Here is a 24,018-nt window from a genome sequence, read left to right as displayed (position 1 = left end):
CTTTTTTTTTTCATTGTTTATGAGTTATATTTTGGTTTACTGGATGTTTTTTATATAACTATTGGCGTAACTTTAAGAACCATCATTTGTTCATTTTATGTTTTAGCCACTTTCGTACTTAGTTTTCAAGTATCGTGTTTCAGTATAAGTCATAAAAATTAGGTATTAACTCAGAACCACATTTATGGTGGCATATATCAAATTTCACACATTCAGCTTGTGAGAACTTGAGAACTTGATGGGCAACTTCAGTATCTTTGATAGATGGGCTCTGTTTCCTCAGAGCTGATATGAAGCCAAAGTCCATCATGATACAGAGTTCACAGAGTATGTGTTTTTTAATGTGATACATTCAGGACTGCTTAGTAGTTTTATCATAAAAGCTGAGCTAGTAATGTAAACATTCTTGCCCTGATTGGTTCTTCTCACCTCTGTCTGACATTGTTACAAGCTTTCATAACCCGTTTATATAAATCTAAGTGCTCTCTGGAACAGAAGTTTGGCTGTACATTCATCCTGTCCTGCTAGATGGCTGAATTTCAGCATCTTCTGGAGTTCAAAGTAATATTGTATACATTTTCTTACAGTTTTATTGTGAAGATTAAGGCTTGATTACAAATTTATCAGTAGCTGTAGTGAACAGAGCAGTGGTAATAATTAACCCCACCAACAATAATGTAAGCATTATGCACAGCATCATTTACAATCCAAAGTATTTTATAGTTAAGATGCTGCACTGATTTTTGCTAAATTTCATTTTGCTAAATTAGATTTTCAGGGTTCTGAAAGGCAACAAAAGTTCTTTGCACAACTCTGTAACTCTTAAAAATTGTCCCTCTAGACATGCACTGTAATTGTTATTATTTTTTATTATTTTGGGGAAAGTATGAAAAACCCCATTAGAATGCTTCTAGAGGAATAACAAGTACATGCATCACAAAATAGATGTTTTACATCTTTCATTTGGTACGTTCTCTCAGAACATATGTCTGTTTTGTGAGAATACTAAGCTTTTTTGACAACTGACAAGGAAAAAACATTGAGATAGTAGGATTTAAAGTTTGGAATCCATTTTGATGTTTGAAATGTTTGTATCCAGATAACTGATGCACTGAAGAGATTTACAAGGAAGCTTGGGCTTGCTTGTTGCGTAATGGAAAAAATGGTTCAGTTCTTTCCAGAGTATTAGGTCAGTTTGATTAAATTGTTCAGAAAACACTGTAGTTGGAGAATTGTAACCATTTCACTGATGTGCCCACAGAGATATATTGATTGTGCTACAGGGGTTTGAACCTGCAGTGTAATTCTTCAATATTTTTAAAATGCAGCTAGATCTCATCTTTCAGGTAGAATGAAGCTACAGGCAGTCAGGGATTAATGCTTATAACCCCATTTTTTAAGGGTTTTCTTAAGGCACTGAAGCACCCATTTGAGCTATCAACAAATCTGGTTATGCTCACCTCTCTAAGTGTATTGTGGCGTGTTTAGTGAGTGACTCCACGTCGGTCAGGGAGTAACAAGTAAAGCTAAGCCAACATCTTAGAAGTTTGTTAACAACACTTACAGATGTTAGTAGATGTTATTTTGCTATATTTAATGCAAATTTCCTAGGGAAATGAATCCCATGTTTGCTGGCCTGCTCCCTCAGTATCTCTCTTTTCCCCTTCAATATTTTTAAGCCTTTCAGTAAATTCATTTTGAGTGGGAAGTAAAAGTGGCAAATCCAGAGATTGACAAAAATCTATGCTTGCTTAGAAAAGAGAAATCTGTGTGAGTGCCACTCCTGCAAGAGAGGCTGTAACGTGAATTAAACTGCTTGGCATTGATCATACACACATTGGCCAACTAATAAACATCTGGTACAGCACAGGTTGCATGCTGCCCTGGCAGTGGTGAAGGGATGTGGGGAAGTAGAAGGGTCTGGAGAACCCAGATAATTCCTGAAGCTGTGGCAGCAGTGGGCAGTATAAAAGATACAGGATACAGCTCAGAAATCCAGGCTTCATTCTTTTGTAAGCTGCAAGATTAATTTGCTGACTTTTGAGGGAGAAGGAAAAGTGGGAGTTTCGCCAACTCACTCTTCACTTAAGAATGTGATTCCTGTCAGCCTCCTAAACAGAGAAATGTAAAGATGGTGTTTCACTCTTCTGCCAGATCAGCTATAGGTGCTGTCGGGACTGACTTGTAGACTTCAAGAGTGGGTTGTGCCTCAGGGGAATTTATATGGTTGATCAGTCCCAGGTTTTATTGTTTCTTTCAAAGCAGCTGAAGCTTTGCTACTTTCTTGATTAAACTGATAAAATGAACAGAGATTTAACAAATAATGCAATTAAAGAGAAATATATATCAGTGAGTTGTGTGGTTTTTTTGTTTGTTTTGTTTTAGTTTTAGTGTCAGTTTCAGACTGACACTCTTAATGCTGCTTAGGATCTGTATCTCCATTTGAAAATTATTTGGAACCATAAAGCCTTGACTCTCAAGGTTATAAAAGTTAACAAAGCTGTTGTACACAGACATTTTTTCTCCTTGTTTGGCCATTCTGCACCTAATATGTTCACATGGTCAAGTAATATTGAAAAATGCATTACCTGCATTAATTATTGGAGGGCCAGATACTATGCTTTTGAAATTGATGAAAAACCTCTTTTGTGATGTATAACATGTTTAAGATCTTGACCTAACATGTTTTAACATCGTAGACTTTTTTCCTAGTGGTCTGGGTACTGTAAGTCTTGAATTTTGGATCTCATCCCAGCAGTTCTGTATGCTTATAAAAGAAGTTTAACTTCATTTTGCTTTGGCTTACCTTTTTTCTCTGACAAGCTTAAGCCAGTGTTTTATTAAGTGTTGTGAGTATTGGTATTAATATATTTCAAGTGGTTTTGAACCATAATACTTCATTCAAATCAGTACAGAACTACATTACAATAATTTCCTGCCAAAATAAATAACACTAGTAAATGAATTATTACATATTGGAAAGGGAAACAGCAGTTTATCAAATTCTACGGAGAAGATTTTCTTGCTTGGAGTCCATTATGAAAGATCTGGCCAGTGACAAATTGGATTATGTTCTGCATGTCTTTGAAATAGATGTAATGATTTTGAGGAGCTCTGGCTAATGAGTTCTAGTTCTTTAGTCATAAGCCTTAACACCACTGACTGCCAACCAGTAAATTTCCTGCTTTGTTGGGTGGATCTGGGTGATACTATGCAAATCTAAAGAGTGATGGATTCTTTTTAAAGGAATTGGACTTATCCTCTATTTCTGTAAGTAAATAAAGTTCTTATGCACAGATTAGTTGTATTTACTTAAATCTGGAGTTCTCTGGGCTGATTTATCTTCTCTAAATTTGTCTGTGTGTAAGGAACACCAGAGTGTGACGAGTGGAAAAATATTGTAGGGCTGCATTTTGTTCCTGCATTCCTTTACCCTGCTTCTTCAATACCAACGTGAGGAGAAATAATTGAAAGTGTGAAAGATAGCAATTTTTTAAAATCAACATCGTATTTAATTAATCTACTCAAGATATCTCTTGTGCAAAGCAGCGCCCTGCTGTGAGACAGTTATTGAATTATCTCAGTTAGGGATGGAGTTTTCAGGTTAGAATTTTAGTCCTGTGTGTTTCACATACGGAATGGTTAAGGAATTTCCTTGGAGGGAAATTAAAAAAAAAAGCTTCATGTGCTGAATGGCACCAAAGATGGCAATATTTGCCTTAGGTGTGGTGGTTCCAGTTGCCAGGCGGAGGGACACAATCAGATTAGACTGAGTTTTCATCATTCAGTTTTACCTGTTAGGCTTTGGTAAGTTGATTGCCCCATGGTGGAGGTTCAGCATGACCTGGGAGGAGCTCTCCCTGGGCTGCCCATCTGCTGGGGAATGAGGATGGAGCTGTGCTCTGTTATGGGGACTTGAGAGTTCATATTAGGTTAGCAAGCTGCTCTGTAGCCTGCTCCATTTTAAAGCCTTTTGTGGACAAGAAGTCAGAGACACGAGACAGGAGAAAGCGTCTTGGTATGAAGAGATATTTCTGAAAGAAAAACTCTGAAGGAGGAGAGATGTATGGCTTGGCAGACAGTGAGTTAGTGTTATTTAAGGATTAGAGGTCAGTGTAGTCAACAACACAAAGACAAGAATGTGACAGGAAGAACATGGAGGCAAAAATGGTTGTAAAGAGCATGGAGGTGAAATGCATTCCTTTTGTCCACTTGCATGGAGTGGCACTGGCAAGGCTGCTGTTATACGCCGTGCTTCTGCCAAATAGCATTCCTCATTTAATGTTAGCAAATTTCACACACTTAGCAATTTCCAGGTTTCCTTTATGAAAATAGGAGTTTTAATATCAGTGAAGTAATGGCAAAACCACATCTTTACATCTTGTTAGCACCTTATCCAGTGACTGAGTGTTTGGTCTAAATGCTAAATGCCAACTAAAGCATCCACATGAACATGGTTAGCCTCTTCTCACGCAATTTCAAGGGGTAATGATATTACAGTGGATAAAGAACTGAGAATCCAGAGAAATGCTTTGATCTTGTATAAAACATTTGAGTGTTCTTATCAGTAATGGTTGTCCCTATCAGTAAAATAGTGTTAAATATATTTTCCATGCAGTGAATAAAGTGTATTTTGTAACTTTCTAAGTTTGCATATGTTGCATTACATTAACAACTCCTCTCATGTAATTATATCCTTCTCTATTTTTTTATCAAATTTACTCTCAAAGTTAGAATTTTTCTATGTTAAATGAGTATGGGAGAGATTATTTTTTTCCAAGTATATTAGCAATATATGAAATGTGTTATCTGCTTTCAGTATGAACTTTTAAGTATTGTTACATAGTGTCTTTTTAAAAGCTTAGATTGATGTCTCAGGAAGATTCCAGCTCCTAAACATTTTACCTTGTTGAATCCTAGCGTTCTGCTAAATGGAAATCTGATGGGCTGCTTTCCAACATTCAACTATTCCTCATGACTTAGTGACATTTGCTGTAAATTTAGCTGTCTGTTGACTAGATTAACCCCCCAACTTTAAAAAAAAACGTAGCAAATTAGTTTGCACTGATCTCCTTTTTACCTGCAGAGCTGGACTGGCTTAGTAACCCAAGCTTCTCTACGGAAGATGCCCTGTTACTGCATCAGCGCACTGCAGAAGCTGCAAATCTCACCCCTGAAAAATCACCACTAATAAGGTAGGATATACTTCAGTATCTCTTTAAATAGCCTCTTCCTTATGTCCTGCTTATCCTTTGTTATGTGAGACCAAAATCAGGAGCTTTTAGCACCGCTTTTCATTTCACTGTTCACTATTTTAAAAGTCCTGAGCTGAGTCATATAGAAGTATGAATAACACTTCCATGTCCTTTAACTTAAAATAATGAGAAATTATACTTACGTAATTACATTCCCATTTTCGTTTTCTCACAGCTACATTTAATTCTTTGTTATTTTGGCAGAGAAAGGGGGCTGAGTGATGATTCTTCATTAGCTTCTGAATGTCCTGTGACCCTTGAAATAATGCAAAAGATTAAGGATCATCACTGTGATTATTCTGTGAAAACCAGTTCAATCAACCATTCCACAGTCAAGTATAGGAATTATTTTACTTTTTAAGAACTAGTTAAAGATGTGAATTAATGAGATATTACATGTATCAAATTGTGCAGCTGCATAGAGCATGCTCATCGCTAAAGTGGCTGATTTTATCCTTTTACAAAAATGTGCTCTCAGCACCATATTTGCTGAAGGGCTGGTTGATTTCAGTACCTTTGCCAGAACAGTTGCTACACTTGACATATCTAGACTATAACTAAAACCTAATAATTTACGGAATGCAGCTGTAGTTGCCAAGTATGAAAACTTAGTCGTGTTTAATTTGATACAAGCTCTCACATTCATGTTGACTGTTGGTGGAAATGAGACAGAATATCTTTATTATAAGAATCACAGTTGAATACCTCTTTCCATATGCTTCTGCTTACATTTGCATGTGTTGTTTGAGATAAATGCCACCACAGTTCTGTTTATCAGTCATGTATTCTATTTTTTAATACATTTTCAGAATTTTAATGTCACAAAACTAAGGAATTTACAGATTACCCTTCAAATATAATGATATAATAAACTCACCGTGCTTAATTCACCTTTGCAAAATAATATGTCAAAAAAAATCTTGTTGCCTATCACTATTATGATATTGCTGTATATTATTTACTGCAGATTTATTGTATTTCATTGTATGGCTTGCTGATAACTCTCTTCTCCCAAAATACAGACAGAATAAAGGTGAAGGAGAACATGATTATGAGCTTTCTTACAGTGATACCTCTTTACAGTTTTACTACTCAGATCAAATATCTAAGTATATACTTGTTTCCAAGTAGGAAGACTTCAAGATCAGATTTATCAGGGGAAAGTGATACAGATGAGAGTCTGAAAAAGTCAAGTAAGAAAAGGAAAAAGAAAAAGAAAAAGCATCACCACTATAAGACAAAAAAGAAAGCCAAGGGGGACTCCAGTAGCAGCGAATCAGAGCTGGACACGAAGCGCATCAAGGACAAAGCTGCCACAAAGTATGTACTTACTAATACTGTACAGGATCTAAATTCATTGTATTTTTCACTTCTTCTTTTTTTTTTTCTGCCTAATGAATGAGATTTTTGCCTCTGGTTTTTGTTTTGTTTAGTTTTTTTCCCTATGCTTTAGGTGATCAAACCTATCTTTGAAGCAATGAAAAGGAGCTGGAAGCACTTGTTAGGTTATTTCTGAAATACTGTGACTAAAATATTCTGTGAAGTGCTGTTCTTTAAAACAAAACATGGTCATAATGAAACACTTTTGAAGATGTTTGGAGACCTATTTTGACTATCTGTAAGCATCTTGAAGGTTTTGAAAGCTTCTGAGGGCTTAAAACTCATCCACTAAGTTATGTAGTTGTGTTGAATTCAGACTGGAAGTTCATAGTTTCCTCTAGATCTCAGCCAAGTGCAATTTTCACTTGAGTTCTCTCATGTACGTAGGTTGCCTCCTATTCACTAGTGGAAACGACAACAGATATAAAGAGCACAAGAACACTGTTTGATAGAGCAAATTCTCAACCACAAAGTGCTATTTTTCAGCCTCTATGCCCTACCACCATTCTTTGATTCTATAATCCTCTTACAAGTTATCCTCTTTTTCTTTATTGTAGCATCTTACTGAGATAATTCACTTAGAAAAGTAACAAATTATTGTTTTAAAAACATAATTTATCAAGAAATTAATTCATTAAATCTGTTTATTACTTTTCAGTCCAGTTCTTGAAAATGCTAGACATGTTTGTGTTCTCTTTTGATGGCCCCGTTAGTGTATTTCTGCTTGTTTTTTTTTTTTTCCAGTGTTTGACTGACTTTGCAGTAAGGAATCATGTGCCATGGCTTTGGGTAAATTAAGTTATTGGGAACTACAGAAACGCAATGCTTCTTGTTTTTGTAAATGCTGAATATGCACATGAATAATTAGAATATATCTCTTGTTTTCATCAGTCTAGATGATAAAACATCAAATCTTACCAGCAACCGCTTTGTCTGGCTGGATGATGTCCAGGCTTTCACAGCAGAAACTTTCAGAATAGACAAAAAATCAGATCCTGCAAACTGGGCCTACAAATCCCTGTATCGAGGGGACATCGCAAGGTACAATAAATCTGTTTGTATTGGTATTCAAACTGTGACGGAATCTCTGCAAGACTTGTTAAATTGAGACTGATTGTGAAATGTTTGACAATTCAAATGTGTATGAAGATGAGAAAATATCTGAATAGCTTGTTTCGAAGTTTAACTTTGCTTTGGGTGGAAATATCTTAAAAGATGCCGTGAAATAATGGGAATAAAGTACGTTTTCATATTTTGATTGAACATTTGTTTTGTTGTAGACAGGATTGTTCGTCTTTGTCCAATATTGTCTACATGGATGGCTTAAAGTGATAGGAGGAAAAAAATAATTTTTCTTCTGCAAGCATGACGGATACTGTTGAACTGAGAGGAAGCTTAGAGTGATAGTATAAATTCTGATGTCACTGCAAAAATAATTACATTGGAGCATTAAATAAGAAGAAATTTGCCAAGTTCTTATACTTTTGAAGCTCTATGCACATGTCACTTGGATCAATTTGAATTTATGTACTTCTTTCATGTTTCCTTTCAAAAATGAGTTATTTTTTCTAATGTGTCCTTTAGAAGATGTTTAATTGTATTTTTTCCTTCTAAGATACAAAAGGAGAGGAGAGTCCTGTCTTGGCATAGATGCAAAGAAACAGTGTATATCTTGGGACGGCACAACGTCAGAAAAGAAGCAATTGCAGAGGCGACCTGAGCGCTACTTCTCAAAGAACAACGTGAAGAGCCTGAACACAGATGGGATTCCTGTTTGCAATAGAAGTTCTCCATCTGGCCCAGCTGCGTTTATACCAGTTTTCCACGTGGAAACCAGTGATCCTTCTGACACAACAGAAGTAAATCCTCTTGGGATTTATGATCCATCAACTACAGAGTGGCTACAAGGAAAAGGGTACAAAGGTGAAGAACAGGAGCCTGTAAATCCGCAGCAGGCGTTTCAAGATTCTGGGATAAATGTTAACCCCATTCTAATGACAAAAGTGGAAGAACATAATAAGAAAGTCAGAGAAAATCCAAGAGACATTCAGGCTTGGATGAATTTTGTTTCATTTCAGGTATGTGTATTGACAGATTGCTTATTTCCGAGTAATAAGTACACAAACATTATATTTCACTTCCCTTTGTTTAGGACTATGAATCTTCTACACAGAACGAGCTGTTAATTCATTTTCACAAGTGTCTTTGTTCTTGTGATGATTCTTCCTAATTTTGTCGTGATCTTTGTTTTGTTTAAAGGATGAATTAATGAGAGGACCTAGCCCTTATGCCAGTATGGGAGAGCAGGAAGTAAGAAGAAAATCACTGAAGTTAATCTTGGAGAAGAAACTAGCTATTTTAGAGAGGGCAATTGAAAGCAATCCAAGTAACGTTGATCTGAAACTCGCCAGGCTGAATGTTTGCACGGAATTCTGGGAATCACCAGCTGTGATCAAAGAATGGCAGAAGCTAATTTTCATACATCCCAATAATCCAGAGCTGTGGAAGAAATATCTCCTGTTCTGCCAAAGTCAATTCAGTACCTTTTCTGTTTCAAAAATCAATAGCCTCTATGGAAAATGTTTGACTACCTTGGCAGCTGTACAGGATGGCAGCATGGTATCACATCCTCCACTGCCTGGCACAGAGGAAGCTATGCTTGGTAAGGTTCTTTCTTTCTGTTTTGTGTTACCGTTGGAAAGTCTTCACAGGAGTTGACTACGTTCCCTAGAAGAATAGATTTTCCTATCTACTATGGGAATTTTTTTCCTTTTTAAAATCTTGAGTTTTTAGCTGAGAATTAAAGCAGATATTCCACCCAAATATGGATGCAGCAGATGCTTCCTTTCCCTGAAGAGTTTGCAGTGTAACATCCAGAAAAGTCCAATGTGCTGAGTAGTTTACAGTGCAAATGTCAAGGCTGAAGAAATGCAGTCGACAGCCAAGAGATGTGCTTTTATCTTTAAAAAGTGTAAAAAAAAAAAAAAAGGTTGCCTTGTGAAAGAAACAATTCCTTTTGCACAAAAGGTTATTGATTAATTACTTTAATACAGAAAACAGAAGGGTAATAAGTTTTTTCTCAAGAGTCCCAATTAGTAGATTCAGAATCCTGAGCTGTAATAGCATGTGATCGTGCCTTTTATGTTTATTATATGTGTTTGTCTACAAGTTAAAGTTTATTATATAATTATCCCTAGAAGGATAGTTAGTCGGATGGTTAGGATGCTGGACTGGATCCAGGGAAGAAGCAGGTTTTGCTCAGTTCTGGCACAGCCTTTAAATTTCTTTGGAGCCAAAGGAATGTAACATATCCCATTTCAATTATGCTTCTCTATCTCAAAGGATCATTGTGATCATTAATCTATGAATACACGGGGGAGGGGGGGGAAATAATAGTGTCACCATGAATGTGGGTTTATTTGTCTATTGCGATGTAGTCCATGCTTCTTCATCTGTGGCGTAGTTGAAGAAGTCTCTATTTTTGTCCAAATCCTGTAGCTGCTGTTTGAGAAATCTGTTATACAGCATCCAATCTGGGATTTTAAGATTGAGCTGCTGGGTTATAAACTATTTTCAATTTCGGATCTGTTGTGGTCTTCTTCTGATTCATCTTGGATCAGGCACTGGAAAATGTGCTGTAAAGGAAAAGTCCTGTGCTGGCAGGTGGCTGTTGCACTGCCTGGTATTTTCTGATTGGTCAGACTGCTTCTGATTTCTAATATTTCAATCACTTTGTACACCAATTGCAATGACTGTTTTTCAGGTCAGCCTTCTGTATTTTGCAAACAGAATGGTTTTTCTTTCATTTTTTCCCTGTGCAGAACATGTGTGACTTGGTAACTGCTATGAGAAACTTTTTTTTCTACCATCTCTTTAACTAATTGAATATTTTTATATTGATTGATGGTTTCAGAAAACTTGTTTCTTGACATGTCTACCTTTATAGATAGTTTGAAAAGAAAATCAACTCTGCTTGTGTTTCTGTTCACTCTTAATTTCTACTTGTGTATTAACACTGTAGCCATTTGTTTACAAGCACTGCTGAGGACTTCTTTTTTCCCCCCCTTTTTTTTTTTCTGGTTTCCTTTGTTTTTTTGGATTTCTTACTTCCCTCTCCCCCACTGCACTTTGAAATTCAAATAGTAGGAGTGGAGAAACTTCCAGTGTGGAGTTTTTTTGGTCTGACAGGTGCTTTGGCTCTTGGGTTGTTTGTTTGCTTGTTTTAGTACGACGCCTGTGCAATTCTTGAGCTAATTTTGAGCTGGCAGTGTACTTACTAGGAAAATGACCATTTTATTCATTTATTGTTAACATAAATGCACTATCAATTTCACAAATTATTTATGAGAGGAATAGCACTGTAGATGTATGGTAGACTTCTGTCTTCAACCTTTGACCTTTGATTATGATAAAATCTGAGAGCTGATTTTAAATAGTGTTGGACTGCGCCATCTAGTGTGCAGTTCCGTGCAGTGCATAGGACTATGCTTGGAAATAATTACTTTTTAAAAACATTAAAAAAGTAGGTTAGTTTTGTTTTAAAATTATAGTCTAGTTTTCAAACTATTTAATAGAACTGGTTACATTTTAAATTCACTGGGATCTGTCATGTAAAGCAAGTGAAAATAAGCATTCTTAGGTTTTGCTGTGGGAAGGGAGTCCCACTTCTAAAATTGCATGCAGAGGTTTGGGCAGAAAGATCCGTATCTTTTAGGTTCCTCTGCAAAAGTGTCTTAGCATTGTGGAGTGAATCAAATACCCATTCATGATGTCTTCAGCATTTATCACCAAAAAATGCTCATCTTTGTTTTGCTTCAAATATCTTAGCTTATCATTTATTTTTGGCTTCCGTTTAGCAGCAAGACCTGATGAGGTAATCTCTTCCATCAGAAAATTTTAATCAAACTTTATTAGCTAGGAAACAACATTTTTTTCCCAGTGGCAGTTAAATACCAGAATTGATGGGAAAATTGTCTACACTGGTTCCAATGCTTTGGAGGATTTGTTAGGTGCATTCCACACACTTCTTGTTGTTTAAATACCTTCAGGAATCTCTTTAAGTCTTTCTTCATTATCAGAAACAATCGATGGCTCTGCAGGACTATTTATTTAAACACCTACTCTGTATGTTTTACCTGAATTCTGAGTTTTGTATGCATTAATCTGATGTAAATCTGAATGTAAGACAAAAGGGGTAAGATGCTTGTCACTTCTTATTATAAACAGATAGATAAAAGGATCAGAATCAGTTATATAAACCTACATTGTTATGTGTGTCTCTAAATATGAAATTGAGAGGTTTTCAGATCGATCAGGCTACAACAGTTTTGACATGCTTTGATGCCAGTTATTCCCATCTTTTGGATTTTGGTATTGTTCCAGAACAATTCCACCACACAGCACTTCAATTATGGTTTTGTATATTTGTGGGCTGTAATAAAATACTTCACAACAAATGTCTTTGAAATATTAACACTTCATCTCCTTTACTTCGCAGCTATCTTTATTCAGCAGTGCCACTTTCTGAGACAAGCTGGCCATTCTGAGAAGGCGGTGTCTTTGTTTCAGGCTCTGATTGACTTCACCTTCTTTAAACCTGACAGCGTAAAAGATCTGCCAACAAAGGGACAGGTAGCAATTTCTATTTAAACGTGTTTATGCCCTTGTGCATTACAGAGAATGCTGTGGCCGAAAAATATTGATGTAATTTAAGGACTTGGGGAAAATATTTTGAATCACAACTTTGTTTGTGGTTCTTCAAGGCGGTGCCTGCATTGGCAAAATGCTTGTGGGTCCTCTGAAACTATGTGCCAAATTGATGCTTCCACTGTATATGATGGAAGTGAAATAACCAGTCATTTCTTGTCCTCTTACTGACAAAGATGGAGAAAATACAGCTGGCTGACCAAAGTCTGGGTAGTTAGTGCTTTTCCACTTTTTCCCGGAGTAGCTGTTGTCTTGTTACTGTTGTTGATGGAGAAAGCTGATAGGACCTATAAGTTAGAGCCTTCTGCATTAGACAGTTCTTGTAGCCTTTCTCAGGTTCTCCTTTATATGTTCTCAGCAACTCTTTGACATTTACATTAGGAGCATCTTCATGCTTTAAAGCATCTTTTAGTTTTCCCATGATATTCCATTCAGCACATCCTATGTAAGTATTAAATCACTTCTCTCTAGATTTGCTCAGGAGATTGTTAGGCACAGGCTCCAGTAACAGTCAGCTAATATTCAGAGAGGTGGCCATTGCCAGCATAGCATCATCCCACTGAATTGCTGGGAGCTACTTCCTTTTTAACGGGTGGTGGAGAGAGGCACCAGCTAGGCAGTGAGCCTGCTGTAAGTGACAAAAATTGGGTAATATTAAAAATCCTTTTATCACTCCACCTTCTCTAGCACCTGCTACTTAGCTTCCATTTTTTTCTTCTCTAAATTAACACCATTGACTACCAGTGAAGTGATCTTGGAGTTCTGATAATACCAATGTCCTCTTAAAGCGCCAAAAGTTTAGACTTCAATTTTTGTGTAGGATGGTAGATTTGGTATAGTTACACACACACAAAAACACTTCCAGCTTCCAAAAAATGGTATGATTATTTGTAGTGTTCAAAAAGTCATAAGAAAAGAACCAGAATTAACAGGACAGTACCTAGGCCTGGGAAGTGCAATTACTGAAAATAAGAAAATGCGAGATTTACAGTTGGTGGAACATCTTTAATTCTGCCTTCTTTTAGAAACATTATGACTCAGTCTTGAATTTGTTGTTTCCGTACTGTTTCCGCAATTCACTTTCTCACTTGGTGCAAAGAATAAATCCATAAGGAGCAGAAATTAGATTTTGCAGTTGCTGTAAATCCTGCATTTTCTGATATGTTGATGCTTACTTTTTCTTAGAGTAAATTCTGTTGTTAACATTTGTATTTGAGTCCCATGTCAATGTCCATTCCAAGATTTGGTACACAGCAGAGGCATGTAATAGAAGAGATGGTCGTTAGAGCTAACTATACAGAAATCGGGGTAGGAGTTGAATCAAAAGAGGAGAAGATTGCATACAGAGTTAGGCCCAGAACCATGCACTTTTGACTCGCTGAAAAAAGCTCTAAGGTTGTTGATCATCTTGAAACCTGAGAGATGAGAGGCTTAACTGATCTTTTCTTCTTGATCTCAGTCCACTCATATTTATGTCTGACTGTAGTGTTTTGATTTGACCACAGCAGTATCTGAATCATCACTCCTTGAACCAATTTCTTCATGGACCCAAAAAAGATGTGAGGAGGGAAAATTTGGGTTCAGAGAGCCCCATCCTGAGATCCTTATCCTTGAAGAATCTGCATAGGACATTTGACAAAAAAAAAAAAGTCTTCTGCTTTCTGTAAAGCTTAATACCTTTTCAAAATGATCATTATGTTAATAAGCACAGCTGATGACAGCTGTGCTGTGCCACACGTGTAACCAAAGTATTTGAGTTGCTGCAGATTGTTAAGCAGCATCTAACAAAATCTTTAGATACAACCAAAGTTGATTCAGTCAGTGTCTGTACTATAGCAAAACTTATTTTTCTAAATATGTTTTGTTCTTCTTCCCCCTGCCCGAAAACAACAGGTGGAATTCTTTGAGCCTTTTTGGGATAGTGGAGAACCACGAATTGGAGAAAAAGGAGCAAGAGGCTGGAGAGCATGGATGCACCAACAAGAAAAGGGTGGCTGGGTTGCTGTTGACAATCCTGGTATGCCTATATCAATATGTGTAGTTGTGTGTCGTGTGTTCTTCTAAAAAGTTCATGTAGAATGATGCAAGCTATTTCTTCTCATGTTTTTGCACAGAAGCATTAGCAAGCTCAAGATGAACTGTATCACACTTCAGAAATGTGTCTGAATGTTTTATGTCCCCTGTTGTTTATGGAATGCTGCTGTCCTTCCTAGGAAAGAGAAATGAGGGAGATGGGAAGGGACATCCTGCACTCTATTCTGAAAGGCATGACTGTTTGGTTCAGACCTGTGCCCATCTAAAGTAAAAGAAAGCTACTTTCCTTAACATTCTGTTATCACATAGAGCAGGTAGGATTATATTATTTAGATGATAGTTGCCTATGCATTTCCTAGTTTAATTGTAGGAGCATATGAGTTTGGTTTCTTACAGCAAATAGCATAGTAGCAATAAAAGGAATAGCAATAGAAGGAAAACTTTGCCTTTCTCTGTGTGACACAGGGAATAAAGGAATTGCTTCTTCATCTGACTGGAGTGCTTCTGAGACAGGGAACATGCAGAAGTGAAGGTTGCTGTCTCAAGGAGGGATGCAAAAAACACCTCCTTGCTGCTTAGTCCCACTCTGTCCTGTCATCTACCGTGCTTCCCTTTATCTCAGGACTATTTCTTAAACAGATACATCTTTTCTTTAACTTAGAAGTATTCATCACTTGCAGCACAAAATTAACATATGCTGTCACAGAAAAAATACTCTAATAACATCTAAGTGTCTAAGATCTAAGATCAGCAAAAGTGGGTTGTGGTTAAACACTTCTTTTTGTATCTGTTTGACCACATTGGTTTCTATTACACGTTGCTTACAGTTTTGAAAATACTAGATATTTTAAAGCAACATTGCCAAGTATTGTTTTTAATGTTTGACATCATAATAATATTTTTTACTTACAGCCTTTTTCTCAATATGTTTTGTGCACATGAATATTCATAAAACACGTTTGAGATAGCACGCTCAGGTATGAAGTGAAGAACCTACACTGCATGAGAAGGTAGCTACTGACTCTTGGCTACTGGTTGTAAACTGCTATTGTCAAGTATCCCACAACCTGCTGGCATTTAATTTTATTCTCTATGAGAAAGTTTGAATGCTGACATTGATTCACTCGTTCAGAAAGTTTAGAAACAGTACAGAGTTGGTGTCAAAACCCAGAGCTCTGATGTGAAAATGTTCAGCGCTGTCATATGTCTGGTTTATTAGCACTGTATTTGTTTACAGTTTTAAAGTAGTTACATTGTATGTCAAGTAGATTTTTCTTTAATAATAGTGTGTTGTGGGGGGGCCCTGATTTGTTTTTAGATGATGATGATGAAGAAGAAATGGATGAGGATGAAGAAATAAAGGATAAAACTCTCCCCAAGTGGCACATTTGGATGGATATTGAATATTCTCGTGAATCAAGACATTGGTTACCTTGGAGGCCAGACAAAACCAAAAATCAAGCAGAAGAAGACTGTGAAGATCCAGAAAGACAGGTCACTATAGCAAAGTAAAACAAGGGGTGATTAAAAAATTACCCTTGCATTTGGGTTCATTGCCAATGGGCGTTTTTAAAGGAGTAATTCTTTTTTTTTCAATTGTTTGTAATTCAAAATTCACCTGAGATTTGGTGCTGACTCTGCTGAAATCCTTGGGGATGCTATGGTAAACTTAGGAAAGGGCTGTAGGCAAACAGTCTGTCTTTGCTGCTCTGTGGTTTCCCTCATCTGTCACAGATAAGAAATGTCACGGATCTTCTGTTTAAAAAGATGTCTGCACTAAATAAACAAAGGCTTTGTTGCCTGCAGCTAGCTTCAAGTCAGATAGTTGGAAACTTTTTCTTCTTGGGAGATGGGTCAAGTCAGACATGGATTTTCAAACAAAAATGTGTTAAATGGCCTCATCAATATCTTCTCTAGACTTGTATTGCATAAGGTTTCTGTAGAGATCTTTGATATTCCAGGACAAAGAAGTCTGTTGATAGCATACTTACCATCTGACTGGAAAAATGCATTGCTTGTTTAACTGACCCGTTTTTAATTTGAATCAAATTCCTTACTATTTAATAGTAATTATAAATCTTTATTGGCTTCAAAAAGCTTCTTTAGTTACTTAAGTTGCAGGTTTGTTGAATTTTGATTGCATAAATTTACTGAGTTTGTTTTTAATTTTATTTTTAGGTATTATTTGATGATCTTGGGCCATCTTTAATCCAGCTTTCTAATCCAGACATTCAGCATCAATTACTGTACTCATTTTTGCAATTCCTGGGAGTTCCATGTATAAGTAAACTCTTTCCTCCCAACCTCTATATTGCCATGGATGAAAATAATATCTTTGACAACGTGCTTTCTGATGAAAAGCCACTGACTTCTACTGATACACCACTTTCTGGATTCAACAGTATTGGTCATATGGACACAATGCTAAGGAGGAGACATCACATAGGCCACTGTAAAGATGGAGAGGAGTTCATACAGAATGTTTTTCATGTTCTATCTCCGCTGTTTTCAGGAAAGGAAAAATCAAACCTGTCCATTTGTTGGTTACAGTATGAAATATCAAAGGTAAGGAGGAATCTGCATATAATTGCTTTTATGCTGTGTAACTTTCTTGTGTGTTTACGTCTGAGTAAAATAAATACTGAGGAAAATTAAGTCTTATAGGACTGGGTATTCAAAGAGATATATATATATGTGTATATATATATGTATATGAGATACTTCATATGCTAGGCAAGAATGGATGCAAGTCGTTTTATACAAGGCAAAGTGTGTGAGCCAAGTACTTCCATCAGTGTTCTTCAGAGCGCATACTCCCCAATACCACGGTATGATGACCTAATCAGGATAAGGTGATAAGGTGGTGACTTCCTATACAAGTTACAATTGCAGTGTGATTGGAGGAAGTAACACCTTATCACTTGAGCGTGGATTTAGTTACGTAAAATTGTTCAAATAGATTCCCACAGAAGTGAAGTCAAGTTTGTCCTCCTAGCATTCAAGAAACCTTAACATTGTGTTTACCATATGGAGAAGTTCCCTGTCTCTCACCCAAAGACTACCTAACCAGAAGGTTTCCAACGAAACCTGCAGGCTTTTCCCTCAAACACATTTCTGCTACTTGAAAGTTTAATTGTGTTGGTCATAAGTTGCATCTACTTGCATCTCATATTTTGTTCTGAACCACTGCAGATCAGCAGCTCCTTTTTTGATTGTTTGGCCTTTGAAAGGAGTGGCATTTGATATTATTTAACGTATGCAGTGGCAGGCACAAGAATGATAAGTCTGCATAATTTGGGTGCGTAGAAGGGAGCTGTTGACACACAACTCTTGACAGCTTTACTCAATAGCAACAGATTTGGCCAGTGGTGAAATGCAGAATGATGTGAAATCAAAGACAGCAATGAAATAAAAACAACAGCCAAATCTCACAGTACATTTTTTGTTTCCCTTCTCTCACCTCTCTCAGAACATGTTCTGCTTATTCTCCCTGCAGGTAGTTCAGTGTATCCAAACAAAAAAGAAGAAGAAGCTGAAGGCTCAAGGGAGGAAAAGTAAAAAATTGGCCAAGAATCTCCTTAAAGCACCTGACAACAGAAATAACCTTACTCTCTGGAAACTCTACGCCTACCTGGAATGGCTGCTTGGAAACACTGACGATGCTAGGAAGGTGTTTGACACAGCCCTCTGCACAGCAGGGACGGGAGGACTGAAGAGTCCCCAGCTGTGCAGCCTCAGTCTGCTTTATGCCCAGCTGGAAGTGGAGCTACTGCAAAGTTTAGAAGGAGCTGTTACGTCACGTGCTGTTCATATATTGACCAAATTGACTGAAAGTGGACCATACGTACCCTACAATGGACAAGTGTTATCTGTTAGTGTCTTGAAAGCTCGTAAGACATACGAGCATGCACTGCAAGATTATTTAAATAAGGCACCGGTTTCTGATCAGGATCGGGCCAGTAATTCCAATCAACTGGTTAACATAGTTGGCTGTTACACAGTGTTCCAGTATTTGACTGTTGGAATTGACGCTGCAGAATCAGTATGTGTGCAGGCTTTGGAAAAGCTTGAAGCTTCTCATCCACAGAAATGTGAAAATACTGCAGAGACTTCCAGCATTCAGCATTTTCCCACTGCTCTTGAGGCTGTCACACTGCTGCGTGCAAATTTACTCAGATTCCACATGAAAATTAGTGCTTATCCTTTGAGTCCTTTGCGAGAAGCACTAACAGGGGCCCTCAAATGGTTTCCTAGCAACCAGGCTCTATGGAGAGCATATATTCAAAGCCAGAGGAAGTCTCACAGTGCTAGCAAGGCACGAAGGTTTTTCGATGGTGTCACAAGGTCTACTAACTCTTTAGAGCCATGGCTGTTTGCCATCCAAGCAGAGCAGATGAGAAAAAAACTGATTGAGAATGTCCAGAGGTAATATCTTGCAGCTCATTACGATTATGCTTTTCTTTTAACGTATCTGATTGCTTTACAGAGGAGAGGAAATGCTACTATCATTCTCATTTTGCAGATGAAGAAGCTGTGACTAGGCAGGATTCTTTGTCCAAGGCTGGACAGCGAGACAGAATCCTGAACAGAGTTACAGGCCTAGATTTTGGTCTCAGGCCCTTTCTGCTGGATCAGATGGTGTATTGCTTGTGTTACTTAGCACTGACATCGGGACGGTGCACATCTATAAGTAATTTTTAAATAGCTCTGTCTGTTTAGATGGTCAAAGTAGACATGAGCTTAGAAATGGCTGCACTTCAGTGCACCCAGCAAGAAGTACTGTAATACAGAGCTGCATCACAGCTTCTTACTGTGCTCACCGCCCTACTTCACTTCTTTGTCACAGCACAGTTGTGGCAGATCTGTTTCCATAGTGAGTGTTTGAGAGTACAGTTCTCATACAGGGTTGTTACTAGGTAGAAGAGGGTGGAAATTTCCTGAATTTGCAGCGTGGTCTGGACTCAGATATTTTTTCTTGGGAAAGGAAGAAAGGGTTGGAGTTGTGAGGAATAGAAGCATGTGTTTATTCTTAAAGCTTGGTCTCCTTAACTTGTCTACCCATTGCTGGGAGGTACCTTTCTAGTAGTACCTATATACCCCCAGTGTTGGCAGCTTGGTTCTTTGTGTTTCCCATAGAAGCAGAGATTTCTAGGAGAATGTTATCTTGAATGTACATAGCTGTAAGCTTCCAATATTAGCACTTGATGAAATTACAGAATTATCAGTATACATTAAAACAAGCATGCCCACTTCATGCTTTGCCGTAGTCTGGCAACAGGCATGCACTCATGATAGTGACATTCCTGAGCTGTCGGTGAGCGTGATCCTAAACTGTAATTAGAATTCTACAGCCATCAGATGGCAAGTAGGATTATAATTTGATTTGCTGTTAATTACAGACTGACACTGTGATGGGTTTTCATTACTGTTATTGGAAACCCATGTTAAAATCCCAGAATGATTATTTTCTCTGTGACATTTAGTTGTTTTCTGGATCGTTCTCTGTTGGTGTAGCTGTTCCCATAGATTACATTTCTATAAAGACAAGTTGAATGTTGCAAGAGTAGAGAGATGACCTCTGAGTCAAGGAAAACACACAGGGTGAGACTGCCCCAAGTGCTGCAGGATCCTTCCTCCAATGCAAACATCAAAAATAAGGTAGTCTGTATCAGCTGTAGGTAAAAAAAAAACAAACAAAACACCACTCTTTTTTTATGCCTGGAAGATGTAGGATTTGAAACTGTGAAAAATAAAATGGTTTTCTATTTAATCACAGTTGAGATTCAGAGCTGTAACCCAGGGCCTGATCCAAGACAAAGGTGCCAGGGTTGAATCTGAACTGACATCAAAAGGCAGTTTGCTGACATGGGCTCAAATTTGGGTTGCTGTGCCAAGTTTCAAAGGATGCATCATCTTGAATGAAGACTAAGATAAGTGGTTTAAGATCAGATGATAGCAGATCACTGTTCTCAGAGAAATTTTCCTTCCCTTTGAAGGAGCTGTTCTGTGAATACAGAAAAATTTGTTTATCTGCTTTTAATGGATTTTTCTACTTTGAAAAATCACAGATTGGATTAGCAAGTGCTACAAATATGTTTTATAACATTCAGATTTTATAGCATGAAGTACAAACCCCTGTCTATGTACAGACAGTACCTTGATTTCTACCCTCTTTCATCTGCACGTGGTCTTTAGCTTGTGTTTAAGTGACTGTTTTCCTTCCCCTCCTCCCCCCCTCTGTGTTCCAGGGCAGATGTTGGTGAAATATATACTACTATTCCTGAAACTGGGTTAACAAATAGGATTATATCTCTATTTGAACACGCGATTCAGAGTGAAAATGGTACCCACTGTCCCTTGCTGTGGAGAATGTATTTGAACTTTCTGGTAAGAAGAGTGTATCAGTTTTACTGTATTTATCATATCTGGAATTTCTCATCAGCACAGTATATACAATACCACATGAAAAAAGGAATGTGAAATGCTGCTTATGCTGTTTTCAAGGTGTTACATTGTTGAATTACAACGCTGCTTCTTGTGTGCAGTATTAAGGAAAATTTAATTCATATGAATTACAAGGAGTGATAGCTTCTGATAATGTGGTTTCATATAGGTGCTAGCAGTTTCTTGTCTTTCCAGGTAACCTTTGCCAGCGCTCAGGCACACATACAGAAGTGCTGCCTGATGTTCAGATGGAACCTCCTGTGTTCCAGTTTGTACTCAATGCCTCTTGTCCTGGCACTGGGCACTACTGAGAAGAGCCTGCCTTAGTCCTCTTTGCACCTTCCATTTATTTGTATGTGTTAAGATCCTCCTGAGCCTGCTTTCCAAGCTCAACATTCCCAACTCCCCAAGCCTCCCTCATGGAAGAGATGTTCCAATCTTTGTGGTCCTTCATTGGCCTCCCTTCAGCACATCCACATCTCTGTTGTGCTGGGAGCCAAGAATTGGCCAAAGCACACCAGAACTGGCCTTGCAGCACCGAGCCAGCAGGGCAGCCAGATTTCAGCACAGCTCTAAGAGCTTCCAGTAGCAAAACGCATTGCTATTCAGTAAAGGGAGAACAGGACAGCAGAACTAGTTGCTACAACCAATGTATCAATGATACAAGAAAGAATTTCTGGATCTTAGGAACTGACATGGAATCTGGTTTTCAGCAGTAGACAGAGCAAGAGAAAATGCAAGCTCTTATTCTCCAAACATCTCAACACAATTGGTGTATCTTTGGTATCTTAGAATTATTGGGTTTTTTTGGAGCTGTCATAAAATCCCATACTTGTAAGGTGTTTTTGAAAGCAGCCCAACTCAAAAAATTTCTTCAAGAGATTGTAAATGCTTTTACCCATAACTGAAATGACTGAAGATAAGCAGACTGGCTCAGCATTCTGGTCTGTCTGCCTCTTTTTGAAAAAATTCATAGCTGTGTTCTCCTTATCAAATAGTTGAGTGGATCGAGGGAGAAGTTGTAACTCCTTGCAGACATGCTAATTTAACTTTCATTTTCATATGTAAGGGGATCCAACCTTAACAAGTTATACTGAGAAGTACACATGCATGTAATCTCTTCAGTACACAAAAGGAATACATTATCACCTCTGTGGTACCAAAGATGATCGTGTAGTGGAAGTTCCTCAATAGAGGAACACCAAGCTTTACAGTAGTAATTTCCTTCTCTAAAACATTTGTTCTGTTATTTCAGCCATTACTGTATTGAAACGTGAACCCTTTTTTCCTCACATAGGTTTCAGTTGGAAAAAAAGAAAAGAGTAAAGGATTGTTTTATAAAGCCATTCAAAGCTGTCCTTGGGCAAAGGTAAGCATAGAAATAAAAAAAGCCTATTACCACTCTAGTTTTTGAAGTTGTATTTTCTTTTTAAGTAATAATTTAGTAGTTATCATAATGATAACTACATAACAACATGCAAATGAAAGTAGACATTTCTGGAGAAATGCTGTAAGACTTCCTGCAAAAAAGATGCACATCTGAATTGGAGACAAAGATCAGCACAGAAAGGTGCTGCATGGGATGAGGAGGTAATACAGTCCTCTCTGTGTGACCCAGAAGCAGCTGAGTCTTGCAAACCACATTTAACATAAGCACAGCAGTAGCAGAAGCATATAGGCAAGTTAAAATGCATTTAACTAACAGTGAGAGAAGTTGCTCAGGAGCACCTGTAACTCCCCAAGCGGTGTCTGTATCTGCTGCAAATGATCCAGCACCTCTTGGTCAGTACGTTAACACAGTTACTCAATAAGAGTTGAACACGCTCGGTTAAACTCCTACATTGCTGTGAGTGTCGAAGTATTGTTGTTTGTGGTAGTTTTAAGAAGTGTGTGATTGTTCTTGTATCCTTGCTACAGGGCTGTTTGCATGTCTGCCTGCTTCCCCATCTGTGTTGCTCTGACAGAAAGATGGCAGATAAGTTCTCATTCCCACATTGCCTTTCTAGGTACTCTACATGGACGCAGTGGAATACTTCCCTGAGCAGCTGCAGGAGACGCTCGATCTCATGACTGAAAAAGAATTAAGAGTGCGGGTACCTATGGAAGAGCTGGATCTACTATTAGAGGTTTAAAAGAAGATAAGGATGAAGAAAATACAAAGCCGGTTCTAAAACTAACACTTAGAACTCTTTTCAAACAAGAACTCTGTTTTGTGACTTGAGTATTGTATACTTCTCCCCACCCCCTCCCCCCAAGTTTTTGTACAAATTGCTACCAAAATGGAGTTCTAGCTGAAAGCATTCCAGGATCAAGAACTGCATTTAGCCCACAAAAATGCACCCATTCACTGAAGTAGCGCTGACTTCCACAGGATACCCTCTTACAAACGTAGTCCTGTTGTACACTGCCCACATTTCTTATTCTATTGTTTGAAGTTATATGCCATCGAGTTCAGTAGAGATTCCATATGCGCTAACTATAGCTTGGTGAGCCCCACAGGAAATAAACATCTGCCCCATGGGTTCCCCACTCTCTTCCTGCTGGCAGACCTCAGTAATCTCCTTCAGTTTGGTATGCACGTGTCTGTAAGTACCAAGTCACTGCGAGTTACATCTGTTGTGGACAGCTGGTAAAAGCCAAATCTTATCTTCAACAGACACCTGTTATGGACTTGTATTGGAATGTTTTGACAAATGACTTTTAATATGAATATTTATGAAATACATACCTTAATTTTTATAATTCAAATGGAACTTGAGTTATTTTTTCTTAATCTTACTGTGAATTTTAAAATGAAATTATCTCTCTAGAACATCTCAGTGCAGCCCATTTTTAATCAAGACTGTATAATTGATTACTCTCTCTCAATGCAAATGTGAGCAATCATCATAAGAGAAAGGTTTGTTCTGTATTCAATCCACTCCAAAGAAAGCAGAGTAGTGGAAGCACATCCTCAATGACTAGCTTCTATTCCAAGAAACTTGAGGCAAGTTCATGGATAAATAGTATGAAATATAGTAATGATTTAACAGTATAATTATGCTATATTTATTCTGTAAGACAATATATGAAAGTATGTAAACAACTGCATTAAGCATCCCTTCTCTTGACATTCAAGTACTCAGAAGTTAGACATTGTCTGAAACAGAGTAGCTGCAGCTACTGAGAGCCCCAAACTGCTTCAGAGGGTTTTAGGACA

The 24,018-nt window shown here is 37.7% G+C and overlaps 1 protein-coding gene across 3 annotated transcripts in view; it reads left to right on the top strand.

Annotated features, from left to right (window-relative positions):
- The window catches only part of NRDE2 (NRDE-2, necessary for RNA interference, domain containing), a 25,483-nt gene extending 1,916 nt beyond the window's left edge, over positions 1-23,567 (top strand). Inside the window, exons 2-14 of one of the 3 annotated variants that reach the window (XM_010711814.3) lie at positions 5,087-5,195; positions 6,387-6,575; positions 7,527-7,676; positions 8,251-8,713; positions 8,895-9,297; positions 12,133-12,266; positions 14,235-14,358; positions 15,694-15,869; positions 16,554-16,940; positions 17,872-18,800; positions 20,624-20,762; positions 22,117-22,188; positions 22,826-23,567. In XM_010711814.3, the coding sequence (XP_010710116.1) occupies positions 5,087-5,195; positions 6,387-6,575; positions 7,527-7,676; positions 8,251-8,713; positions 8,895-9,297; positions 12,133-12,266; positions 14,235-14,358; positions 15,694-15,869; positions 16,554-16,940; positions 17,872-18,800; positions 20,624-20,762; positions 22,117-22,188; positions 22,826-22,951 (3,401 nt within the window). In that variant the 3' untranslated portion in view covers positions 22,952-23,567. Of the gene's footprint in view, positions 1-5,086; positions 5,196-6,383; positions 6,576-7,526; positions 7,677-8,250; positions 8,714-8,894; positions 9,298-12,132; positions 12,267-14,234; positions 14,359-15,693; positions 15,870-16,553; positions 16,941-17,871; positions 18,801-20,623; positions 20,763-22,116; positions 22,189-22,825 lie in introns of those variants that run through there. The other 2 variants (XM_031553641.1, XM_031553642.1) reach the window with 2 other exon arrangements.
- The last annotated feature ends 451 nt before the right edge of the window (positions 23,568-24,018 follow it).

Source organism: Meleagris gallopavo, chromosome 5, assembly GCF_000146605.3.
Source record: "Meleagris gallopavo isolate NT-WF06-2002-E0010 breed Aviagen turkey brand Nicholas breeding stock chromosome 5, Turkey_5.1, whole genome shotgun sequence".
NCBI classification, from domain to species: Eukaryota; Metazoa; Chordata; class Aves; order Galliformes; family Phasianidae; genus Meleagris; species Meleagris gallopavo.
This window is presented reverse-complemented; position numbering and strand designations above follow the sequence as displayed.